General features: G+C 43.5%; 1 protein-coding gene across 4 annotated transcripts in view; it reads right to left on the bottom strand.

The window, feature by feature from the left end:
* Positions 1–12615, bottom strand: part of MEIS1 (Meis homeobox 1) — a 137316-nt gene that overhangs the window by 116087 nt on the left and 8614 nt on the right. For all 4 annotated transcript variants that reach the window (XM_055328930.1, XM_055328929.1, XM_055328931.1 and 1 more), the window contains exon 6: positions 11389–11535. In XM_055328930.1, the coding sequence (XP_055184905.1) occupies positions 11389–11535 (147 nt within the window). The remainder of the gene's footprint in view (positions 1–11388; positions 11536–12615) is intronic.

The following is a 12615-nucleotide window of genomic DNA, read 5'->3' as shown; positions in this document are numbered from 1 at the left end:
ATGTTGTTGAAGGTTGCGCAGAGTACCAGGGAATATGGTATCATTTAATGCGCATTTTATTTAAGGTTTCCTATTTTATTTTATTTTTTAAGACTTCATTTATCCATGAGAAACACACACACAGAGAGAGAGAGAGAGAGAGAGGCAGAGGGAGAAGCAGGCTCCATGCAGGGAGCCTGATGCGGGACTCGATCCCGGGACCCCGGGGTCACAACCTGAGCCAAAGGCAGATGCTCAACTGCTGAGCCCCCCAGGCGTCCCTAAGGTTTCCCATTTGGAACGCTCTACATTCATTCACATTAGCTGTCACAGTCACTCCATAGGATGGGTTCTCCATCCCCGAGTTACAGACGATGCCACTGAGGTTCAAGGAGCAGCAGCAGCAGGGCCTTATCCTCCCAGCAAAGCCTAGATTCAAACACCAGAGAGCTGGCTCTAAGTTACATATATTTTATTGAAACACTCCCTGCCTGAGAACGCGGTGTGGCTAAAAGTTACAATCAGCACGCTTAATTGCTCTTTCTCAAGTGTTCCGGAAATCTCTTCTACTTCTAAACTCTCAAATCAGAGAATCCACAGTTTTGATGTGAGAAGGAAAAAAAAAAAACAAAAAAAAACAAAAAAACAAACACTCAGCCAAGGTGTACTCTTGTTTTCTTCCTACTACCTCATAGCGTTATACGTTGAACAAAAGAATCACGGAAATTTATATTTACCGCTGATCTCCACTAACTATTAGCTAGAGGGTATTCTCTGATTTCCCTGTGGTTTTTTTTCAGAAGTACTTCCAGCTTTTTATATTTTCAACCAAATTGTGTTTTCAAAGTATCTGTCATTCTTCAAGGATTTTTGAATCCTTGAGCTCTCGCTCTCTCTCTCTCCCCTTCCTGCAGTATTTATCTTTGGTAAAATCCTCAGAAAGGCCTTTCTCAAGGCATTTTGATATTTCATGTACATTTCTGATTCTTAGAATGGCCAAGTTCTCTCTCTTTCGAGTCTCTTAACTGAGAGATCAACCAAGGTGGTTGTGGATTCAAGAAGCAGGAGCCCGCGTTTTGCTGTTGGTTCACTTTTTAAGGGATTCCAGTTCATCAGAATGCCATTCTTCAGCCATATCCAAGGCTATTATTCTGAGGCTGTTCATACTATTTTAGCAGTTATCGAGTATGTAGAGTATTAGAAGTATACTACAAGTGAAGAAAAGCCTCATAATTGATTTCTTAATGTTTTATTCTCCTCTTTTTCTATTGGCACGTTCTTTACATGCCCTCAATAAATATTAAACACTCAAACAACTCACTATTAGGGTGGCAAGCAAACCTTCAGAATGTCGAAACAGAAGAGTGAAGAACAATGCACCTAATTGAAATGGCAGGGTAATTTGGAAAATAAAATTGAGTTGCTGCAAATTCCAAATTCCAGAATAAAAATGTTTATACTCGCTCAAATGCAGATTGTTACTGGCTTTGAATAATTATCAGAATAAAAAATACTTGAACACCAACAATACACTTGATATGCATAGAACAAGCACAGTCTAGATGTCTCTATTATTCTCCGCAAGGAAGTGCAGGACACAATGAGTCTGAGATTTTTCTTGTTGATTCTGTTATTGCACACAGCTTACAAAATCCCCAAATGTGGCGAAACAATAGGCCAAGCCACCAAGTCCACAAGTAGTGTTAAAATTTCATGGACAAAATTCTTCAAAAAAATTGTAAACACGTTAAGGGACAAAGAAGCACACTGAAAGAAATGAAGGGGTTAATGTATCTGCTGCTCAGTATCTTTTTTTTTTGTCCTCAAACATATGAATTTATCACCAAGACCAATTCAGAATGTAAAACTCCTGATTCTCTTCAGCAGAAGCTAGAGCCAAGGAAACTCTGACAATTAAAATGAAAATGGAAAAATGCATTTGCATCTGGAATTATGACATGCAAACACGTAATGATGCTCTAAGAGATGATCCTTCTCTGCACACCGAGGGCAAGCAACCCTATTATCTACTTAGGTTTATGCCACTTTGGGTGGAGATACCACCTATATCTCTCAAAGATAAATTCCATATGCTCTGTACACTTATAGCATATTTCCCATAAATAATGGATACGATAGACTGTAAATAAATAATATGCTTATCTGAACTGTTCAAGAGTGAAGGGCAGGGTGGCTACTCATGAGACTGAGTTTCTTATGAATGAGCAATTTCAGATGAAAGTAATGTTCAGTGGGGAAATTATCACAAAGTTCTTACACTAACATATTCTGAAGCAGGGGTTTTAAAACAATTTCAGATCTGGCGGGAACTTTCAAGTCAATGTTTCAACTAAGCCCAAAATACCCAATTTAATTTTACCACTAACGTTTCTATTCTGATAGCGGCATCCTACCTATTTGCCGCAATTTTTAATTCTCTCCCTACACGACTGGTTTTCATGGTCAATAAAATAACTAGACTTAAAATGTCATGTATGAGTTTTTGTCTCAAGAAACACAGTGGTTTGTTTTGTTTTGTTTTTCCTTCCCTGTAAATAACTTGTAACATTGCGGTGAATAGAAAGGAAGGCTACTTAAAAAATAATAATAATAATAATCCCCCCCACCCCCAAAGCCCACCTGCACTAGTTTGCTAGGATTTTACATTGTAAAAATTGTGAGTCCCCACCCTCAAAGAGTCTCCCTTTGAAGCCCCAGAGACACACGAACTATTTCCACTTCTTGTAAATGGTATAAGTAGGCCTTTAGAACGTCAGACATTGTACACCATTTAGTTGGAAATTAAGTTTTCAAATCGCTAAGGAATAGTCTCTGAATAACAGAAAACACTATAGGTCACAGTTAATTATAGCTTGTCTATCAAATTAAGTTAATGTTCGAGAACACATCCAAATAGTTATGGAGACATTGGGAGGAGTTTTATTGTCGGAGAACTTCTTATTCATTCAGCTTCTAATATTTTTTTAAGAAAGAGAGATAAGCCTTTCACAAGTTGGGATGGCATAAGAAAACTCTGGGTTTGCATCAAATTGCTCCCTTCATTGTCCCTTTTGATGACTGTGTCGATTTCATTATAAACTTCATTTTCCACAGTTTCATAATAGTCATAAACTCACTTCACTTGAAAGAGTTTCTATGGGACATAATGTGAATGCAAATGCAGAATAAAATGCAAATCGCGGAGGTCTGGGAACAAATATGGACTATCCGTTAAGAATACAGTCACTGAAAATAAACATTTAGGCCTTAAGAGGAAGAACACAAAAGGGCTGATATGAATCTTTATATCAAGTATTCAGAGCCCTAGGGAAGGCAAACAAGAACAACAGTTTTCAGTTTTTCTCCTAATTGTAAAGCACAGGCTGGGAGTATTTGATGACTTTGGTTCTCTACTCGTTCCTGTTCTAAAGCGAGTAACATTTTTCATCTTTGCAGGAAAATAAACCCACGTGTGGGTAATAGCCCACAAGGTGCTCAAATAGGGAAATGAGACCCAGGAAGCTAGCTCAAGTTCAAATCTCAGGCCTAGGCGATCTTACCAAACAGTGGGAAAGAAGTGATTAGGAAGAAAGAACCAGAGCCCTCCTTTGCTAAATAATATCCACCAACCAAGATTTTTAAAAACTAATAATAAACAGGCAACCATGTGGTGTTGGTAAAGCATAAGGGTAAAAGCTAGAGAAATGAGAATTCATCAGTAACGATTAATCCCAAGTCATGTGTTGTCCGGGAATCATTCTAACATCGCTCAAAATGTTAATTACCTACCTACCACAATCTTCTAAATGAGTCAAAATAACGTATGTTGAAATCCATTGTAAAATGTAGGACTCTGTATCATGTCAAAATGAAAAAAAAAAGTAGCGAGACTAAAACTGTTGCTTAAGCTTGGTAAACTCATAAAAAGTCATGGCGATTTTCAGAGTACTACTTAGTAAACTTATTAATAGTAACAGCCCTTCCTTTCTGAGGTAAACTATGATTTCATTTAGGTTTTTTAAAGAACCGTGACGTTTCCCACATGAGATAAAGGTTCTTTATCTCATGATTATAAATCCCGTTGCTTGTAAATAGAGTCACGAAAAGTACCAACGGGAGAATCAATTATAGAAATGTGTTTTTGAGGATTATAAATAATATAGAATTTATTTTCACAATTTATTTATCCTCCATTAGTTTACGGCATACACAGTGGTGCATATGCCATGGAAAAGTCATAGCAGGATTATTTCCTATCTTGAAGAGAGTCAATCACTTAGTTCAGGCTATAACTTGCATTTAACTGTATATACTCATGATGCCAAGGAACAATAGGTATATAATTCAATAAATGTAGAATTAAGCTTTTTTTCCATCAGAAAATAAACTTTTAATGTATGCTGTAGACAATTTTAGGAATTCTTAACCAAGAAGTCCAGGAATATAAAACAAGCTCAGAAGATTTACACTCTTGTGTTCTCCATTAATAAGAATATATTTCTTAGATTAAGAAATGCTATTTTGGGGGGGAAAAGTGTTCAGAGAGAGTCTAGTAAAGTGTTGCCAATTGCTTTAATTCTGCACACATGAATGCATTAAATTGATTGAAATTGGATTCTAGTGACAAATTTTTAAATGACTATATTCTTGCTTATTTCACACGGCATTCTTTGCACCATTTATTAAAATGTCAAATTTGCAAGTGTGGGAAATACAGCAATTTACCCAACATAGGTATACTTCCTGAAGAGGCTGTTTAAGACTCGAAAAAGCTGTGGCAAATTCCTATACCCCTGAAATCATGGCACTTTCAATGAAGGATATTTTTACACTACATACACACACACTTATCTGCTTGAATTTTCCCAAACTGATTTTACACATGCAAGGTTTATTCACAAATATTAAGGATAACAAAGTATTCAAATTCTTACTGGATTCCAAAAGTCTAATTTTGGAATTAGTATTAAAATTCATATTTGGAAGACTGTATTTTGTGTTCCAGACTCTAACTTTATTATATCCTGATGGGTCCTACTGAGTAAGAACACCAAGCCCTACGTGATTTACAGCAGTGTTGTTTTACTTGGGATTTTGAAAATCTGTGAGTCTGACATCTGTACAACTATCAAATACAGAGTCACGTGTATTTCACTTTTATTTCTTTATCTATAAAAGAATACTTTCTAGTCTTGATGTAATTTTTAAATACCGAATTAAATTTTTGCACTCAGGAGAAATGACCAAAAAAATTGTTTCGATTATAATATAAATGCAAGTAATACTTTGATACAAATATGACAGATATCATAATCCGAAAAAAGGCCATGTAAAATGCTACAACTGCAAACATTTAAGACTGTGTAACAAAAATGAATGAGAATGGTATCAGTTTACTATCCTTCAACTATTTCCCTGACAGTGGAGTCAAATAATGTTGAATTATAGACCTTCTTACAGGAAGTCTTATTTTCTGTTCATTTTTTGATCATTTCCCTGCTAGTCTCTATAGGAATTTGGCAGCACGCCGACTTTCCTTTAAAAGTTTCTGTATACATACTTGGGTTGTGTTTGATGATTAAATGATCATTTATTAAAACTTAAGCATTTCACATTTGTTTGACATATTTACGTTTCATAAGAAAATATTGTTATTGCAATGGAAGGCATAACATCGCCAATACAAAAATACTTCATTTGAAGTCATGTTGACAATATTTTCATTTATGACAAGTGTCTTAATAAAACTTGTTATGCGTTCTTCACGGTTTCTCCCCGTCTACCTGCGAGGGAAGGTATGCTAGTTTTACTGCAGTAGGTCTCGTGGCAATATTTTAGCCCATCTGCTTGACCTTAATAAGCCTGTTTCTACTGTGGGGCCACAAATAGTCTTTGTTTTTAAGAATACGGAGGGTTTTTTTTTTTCCGCATAATTTTCCTTCCCTCACCCAGCAACAGCTGTGTTTTAGATCTTTCGGACCATGACAAACATTTTAACATTTAAACATGCAAGGGTTTGAAAATATAATGATTTAAAATGTGTTTATTTTCAAAGTTGGGCAATTACAGCATGATATCTGTTACTTTTTGGAAAGCAGTGCCCATATGTTAATCCATTTTTTCTTCCTTCTCCTACTCTTCTTCCTCTATTATGTAAGCTTCTCCACGTTTCCTAATAAAAGTCTCTAAGTTAGGACAGATAGCAACCGTGCACACAACCACTCCATATATTTCCAAATCATGAGCAATGGAGTCATTCTGGTGGGAGAGGGACTGCTATTTGAGTGACCTATTGCTGCAGAGCTAGTTAAATCACTGAACAATAGTTACTGTTACGACTTTACTTCTACAAAGCGGCATTAGCATCATCCCTTCCCATTAACCATGGAACTTGCACTAGTGACTTCCACTTGAGAGAGAGACAGACAGACAGACAGACAGAGACGCGCCACCAAAAGGGGATAACTTTTGTACTATTAGCATTTAGATTTACAGATATTTAACAACGTAATTGATCACACCCCATCTGCATATACCCCTCTCTTGCTTTTCCTAACATGTTCTTTAAGTGCCCCTATTAGGAATCAATACATCCCTACTCTGAAATTCACACACAGATAACACGCTAAGAGCCAATCAGATTAAGCGCACATTTACCTTGATGCACACTGAGTAATGTACGGAACCGTTGAACCACTGTATCATACACCTGAAACTAATATAACACTGTATGTTAACTATCCTGGAATTAAAAATTTCCAAAGCCAATCAGAAAGCAACAATAAAAACACACCTGGTAAACAACTAAGTTTTAATTCCAAGGATACTAAGCCATCAGGGCCTAGAATGAACGTCCCAATTAGCCAATGTAGTGACAAGCAGTCAACACCTTATTATTTAATCATTAAAGAGAATCTTGCCATAAATTCCCCTCACATATTTCAAAAAAAAAAAAAAAGAAAAGAAAAGGAATTAAGAGTACAACACATGACCCATTACAACAATCAAAAAGTAAAGTCAGATGAATCTAAGACCCCCATCGATGTCAGGAGGTGGACTGAGAGTTTCCAAGACAAAGGCATTAATTGGGACCCTGTGAAGTATTTACAATTTAAATAAGATGTGTCCATGTGTAAGCATTCAGAAACAAACTACCTGACAAAGGGACCCTCTTCCTGTCTCTTGCTGTTTGTGGCCAGTTTTCTTATTGGATGAAAACAAATCGCCTGCATTTCTAGTATTAGTAAATATCCAATGGCCTCATCTATTTTTTTTCTGAAGCAGCAGATTCAATTCATCAAGGACGCTAGGCTGTCCCTTGCCCTCTCTCTCATCCCCGTTCCTCACCATGACACCTCCCCAAAAGAGAAAGCTTAAATCTCCCTTGCATGCATCCCTACCCCACTTTGCAGGGAGGGGGCGTTTTCAGTCAAGTCCAAGTTCAGTTTTCAGAATTTTTAACTCAAAAGATGCTTTAGAAACAACATCTAAGATAAAACAATCGCCACCAGGGTTTTCGTAGCCCACTTGGGAACCGAAGCTCACTGGCCCAAGGCTGCCCTGGATCCCCGAGGCCCCGGGCCTGGCGCTCTCCAGCCTGGGCCGCGCAGCCCCGGAGGCCGATCCTCCTCCCCTGGGAGTTTAGCAGCACTTGGCATTTAACCTGCCTGGCGTGCGTGGCTTTCTGGTTCCATCTCCTTGAGCCACATTACTCTCCCCAGATGTCAGGCACAAATCTGGATTAACATGCAACAGGGCGCCCTGTGCAGCCCGTCAGCCCTTGCCCAAGAGCTGTTAAATGCAGATTCAGCTGAGGACCCCCCGGAGAGCTGCTGTTGAATAAAAATTGTAATCCAAGGGGACCATTTCTTTTGCCTCCCGCTGCTTGTGGGAAGCCCGAGCACAGGCCCAGCTAGTCCGTGCGCTCACCCCAGCAGGCGTGCCCACCTCCTTGGCAGCCTAGGGGCCCCGAGACTCTTCACCCCTGTCTCCCCACTCTCCGGACCGGTTCTTGGGGTGGAAAATGCTTAGATTCAAGGAGTGGCGAGCAGCATAGGGCCCTGGGGAGGAAGACTCCATTCCCTGCTCCTCCTGGGAGCGGGACCTAAAGTCTAACGCCTGGGCGGCCAGGCCCTTGGCCGCCTAACCCCTCCTGACGCCCCCAGTGTCACCCTGAACCCCCCCAACAGGTGTCCCCGCTTCCTTCCCGCACTGACAGCCGGCCCAACCCTTGCCTCGACGCCAGGCACCCCTGCTCCTCTCCACTCGGCTCCCAGCCCCAGCCCCAGCCCAGGCCCCGGTCCCCCCCACCCCAGGCCCTCGCTGTCCCCCGCTGTCCGGGGCATCACGAGCGTGAGGGGCCGAGCTGGGAGCCAGGCGGTCGGGAGAGGGCGCCCGGGAGGGGACTCAGGCCTGGCTCCTCGGGGTCTGGGAGTGGAGGGGGACACCGAGGTAGGGGGATAAACGAGATTACGCCTTCTACTGGTGTCTTAATCTGATAAAAATTAAAAAAAAAAGAAAAAGAAAAAAGAAAGAAAAGCAAGCATCACTACAAGGCCACATGGGTATCCACCGACTTAGCCCTCCGGGAAACCGGCGGGTATCAAAGTCGTGGATCCTAGGTCCCAGCGCCGGTGGCAGCCTTTGCGCCCTCCCAGGATAAAAGTAAAATAAAATACACCGTGCCGCCAGCAGGCCCTAGAGACAGCGGGGTTAATGAGCTAACGAGGACCGGTGCTCGCACCACACCTGAAGCATCCAGTCCCCGAGCGCACCCTCTGCAGGGGTGCAAACTGGCCGGGCCGCATTCGCAGACAGGTGGCCAGGCCCCGAGCTTGGGGGGGGAGGGGGGGTCCAGCGCCCCCCAGGGACCTGCAAACTGGTGCCCAGCGGGAGGCCCTGGTTGCCCGGCCTCTCTGTGCTCCCCCACACCCCTCCCAGAGCAGGGGACCCCTCTCTGGGTCCGGGGCTGGGTTCCCCGCGCTCTGCGCTCCCAGGTACAGAGAGAGGCCAGGCCCGCGGGCTCCTGGCTCCCGGGAATCGCGCCATCGGGAAGGACGACCTTGGGATTGGGGCCCTCCCGGCCGAGCCCCAGCGGGGCTGCAGGGGTCACCCGAGGCGCCCACGAGCCTGGGCCTACAGCGCCACGAGCTCGGCCGGAGCTGCGAAGCCCACCAGCTGGCCGTGGGGGCGGGCCGGGCACCTCTCCCTTTGTAGGGGGCGGCGGAGGAGGGCCGGATGCGAACTTCCATCCACGCAGTTGCCTACCAGCCTGCCCAGCTCAGAATAAGGTGGCCGAGCGACCAAAGTTTCCCCGCAGGAGCAGAGGGAAAACTCAATGGGCGGGATATCAGTTTTGTGTGTATGTGTGTGTGTCGCCCGCCCCCCTCCCCAAATAAAACCCATAGCTTTGGTCCTTTATCTTTGACTTTAATAAAATAATGATTCGTTGAGAAAATGGGGTATAAATCTTCATTTTGGAGGCAATTAAAGTGTTGATTTCTTTCGTGCCCCTAAGCGATTCTTGTAATTTGCTCAAATAGCTTTATGTACCCAGCACTCCGGAGCTCTTAGAATCCCATTTTCTAGTTAGTCTTGTTGGATTACAATTTTTATTCAACAGCAGCTACCCGAGGGTTCCTCGGCGGAATCTGCATTGAACAGCTCCGGGGCGAGGGCTGGCGGGTGAGCCGGGCGGGAGGGAGGCCGGCAGCCCGCAGGGCCGGGCCGGGGCCGGGCCGGGCCGCCCGCAGCTTTCCCACCTCAGCCGGGCCGCACAGGGGCTGCGCCGACCGCCCGGCCCGTGCACCCGTCTACACTGCCGAAAGTTTGCAACTTGCCAAATCATAGCAAAGAACCAGCGCGCTGGTGTTTTTAAAGCTCGGCTCTGCCTGCCTCCCACCGCTCTGGGGGAAAGGAAGGATTCGGCCTCTGTCGCGGGATTACCGAGAGAAATCCAAGCTGGGAATGTATTTTAAGAGGGTGATGTTGAGACAAGAAAACTTTTAGGATGACACCAAGACCCAGGAGCCGGGCCCTCCTGCGAGCCCTCCACAAGACAGCCGCCAGCCAACAGTGATCAGGGCAGGGCTTGCAAAGGAAAACTCTGCCGGCCTGGCTGTCTTCTGGCTTAACAAAGGCAGGCTGATCTCTCCCCCCAAGACGGAACTCACGTGCCGAGTCAGAAAGAGAAACAACCCTAGGCCTTCGCTCCTGTAGGGAGAGGCCAGAGAGACCCGCAACCCAAGTCTCTATTCGCCTTGCAGCAATTCGCTGCGGAGAGCTGTCCTGAGCCCGGTTCATCCCACCCGCTCCTCAGGTTTTCACTTTCATTGCCTTTTTGCAACTTCTTTGGGCCAATCCAGAGACGCAGCGACAGGGGAGGGAGAGAGAGAGAGAGAGACAGAGAGACAGAGAGAGAGAGAGAAAGGGAGGGAGGGAGGGTGGGAGAGAGGGAGAGATACTGGGAGCAAACAGCGGTGTTAGGGTGAGAGAGGGAGAGAAATCCCCCCAGCAACTCTAAATAAAAGTCGTCCCCACTTAGCAACGCAGCGGAAGAAGGGCCTGGAGGGAGGACCAGAGAGGAGGGGGCGAAGCGAGCAAAGGCCGGCAGTTGAGAGCCAAGGCGGCGCGAGGTCCCCCACTGCCACACCAAGGGAGTCGCCGGGGTGCCCCTGACGCTGACACTTCCAAAAGCTGCCAACCCAGAGGGCCCAGTGCACGTACCAGCTGGAGAATGAGTGGCAAGGAGGAGGAGAAACGTCCATATTTATCTGTTTTTATAACCTCGGCCTGGTCTTATTTTTTCTATTAAGTACAATAAAATGGGCGAGCTTGCAGCGAGCACTGCACAAAGCAATGTTCAGTGAGGTCTAGAAGCGTTCGGCCGAGGAAAACTGACAAGACAGGCTAATGAACCGTACAGACAGGGAGAAAATAGCCAGCATTTGCTAGATTTCAAACCCTCGCTGTCTCTCTTAGACCACCTATCTTGGGTTTATTCCTAATAAAATAAGAAATAAGCAGACCCTACACTTTTCTTTTCTTCGAAATAGAAGGGGGAAAAAATGCTCCAGAACAAAGCCCTACAATCAGAGGCGGTCACTGGCAGTTAACACTCCCATTATTATAGAGGGTAAATAAAATAAAGACAAAAATTAAAAGCGACAAGAAACAGGTCAAGTTTGCAGGCAAAGCTTTTACAAGCTCATCTCTCCAGGTCGAATCCCAGAGCCAGCCTTAATGAAGCAATAATAGCCACATTATTCAAAAATTTTCATTTCGATGGAAATGTATCTAAAAGGGACTTAATCATATGCAAATAATAAAAGGAGGTGGTAGTGACCCAGCAAGCAATATGCATACAGATTTTTTTTTTTCCTAGGGACGTTGAAATTGAAAAGCGCATACCTGGTCGGTTAGATTTGCTGATCTTGTTATATCTTCACTGTCTGATTTTGATCCTCCTTCTCTATCGTCTATCACCAAATCGATAGGCATTTTCCCTTTCAAACAGCTAATATACCGGTGGCAGAAATTGTCACATAATTCGTGTACCTACATTATGACAGAAATAAAAAAATGGAAATATAATCAGGAGTGCATAAATGACATTGACAAGTGCAAACCACCCCCCTTGTGAGATCCAAACTTCCAAATAGGGAAACACAGAGCAATTGTCCTCCAGAGACCCCCAGACGCATCCAGAATTAGGAATAACTTTCTTTTCTTGCAAAATAGAGATATCCCAGAAAATTGACAGTGACAAGATGATTCACAGGCTACAACATATTCAACACCCGTGTTAAATTCATCTGCTCCCAGGGCTGTGGCCATTAGAGAGGTGACCCGCGTGGGTGACATTTAAGGTAAACTATTTAATTTCATCCACTTACTTTATCATAAGTTCTTTTCCAATGAGTCTAAGGGAAAATGTGAATATAGATGTATGCCTATAATTCACATTTTCACAGGGACCAGTACTGTGGTGGCACAGAATATCTGTCTGACAGCCCAGGTCCCTATAATATTTGTAATTAGGGATTCTACACATAAGAAGCATATTTTAGGATAGTTTAAAAAAATAGGAGAAAATCAACTTGCCGGTACTCATGATATGAAAAACACCTACAGCCACAAAAGAAAAAAAAAAGGATCAAACTGTATTTAAAAAAAATAAAAGGAAAAAAGAATGCTTCAAAATATTTAGGTGTAAGTGGAGCGGTCTCTTACAGGCCTAGGGCATCCCTGACATGCAAAAACTCACAAGAAACCCCAGTGTGCTTGCAATTTAATGTTAGTTTGAATTACAATGCATTAAGTTTTTATTGCTGAGATTTATAGAACAGCTAGCAAAATCATGTTATCCCACACCCTTTCTTGAGTGTGAAGGTGGGGTGTGTGCAGGATTCACAGATTCGAGAAATTGACACAACTATCAACTCTGCTTTGTCTCTGCAAAAGGTTTAATGTGCCTCCCCCACCACCTCCTCCAGACTCCCTGCCCACTCCTCCTCCCTCCGCCTCTCCTCTGTGTCTGACCTGCCGCTGCTCTCAGACTGTCTTCCAGAAACTCACTAAAACTAAACAAAACTCCCCCACCCACCCACCCACCCACCCAGAGGTAGCAAAGAAAAG

The sequence above is a fragment of the Nyctereutes procyonoides genome, unplaced genomic scaffold (assembly GCF_905146905.1).
Source record: "Nyctereutes procyonoides isolate TBG_1078 unplaced genomic scaffold, NYPRO_anot_genome, whole genome shotgun sequence".
In the NCBI taxonomy this organism is placed as follows: Eukaryota; Metazoa; Chordata; class Mammalia; order Carnivora; family Canidae; genus Nyctereutes; species Nyctereutes procyonoides.
The sequence above is the reverse complement of the archived record's forward strand: the minus strand, read 5'-3'. Positions and strand labels throughout refer to the sequence as shown.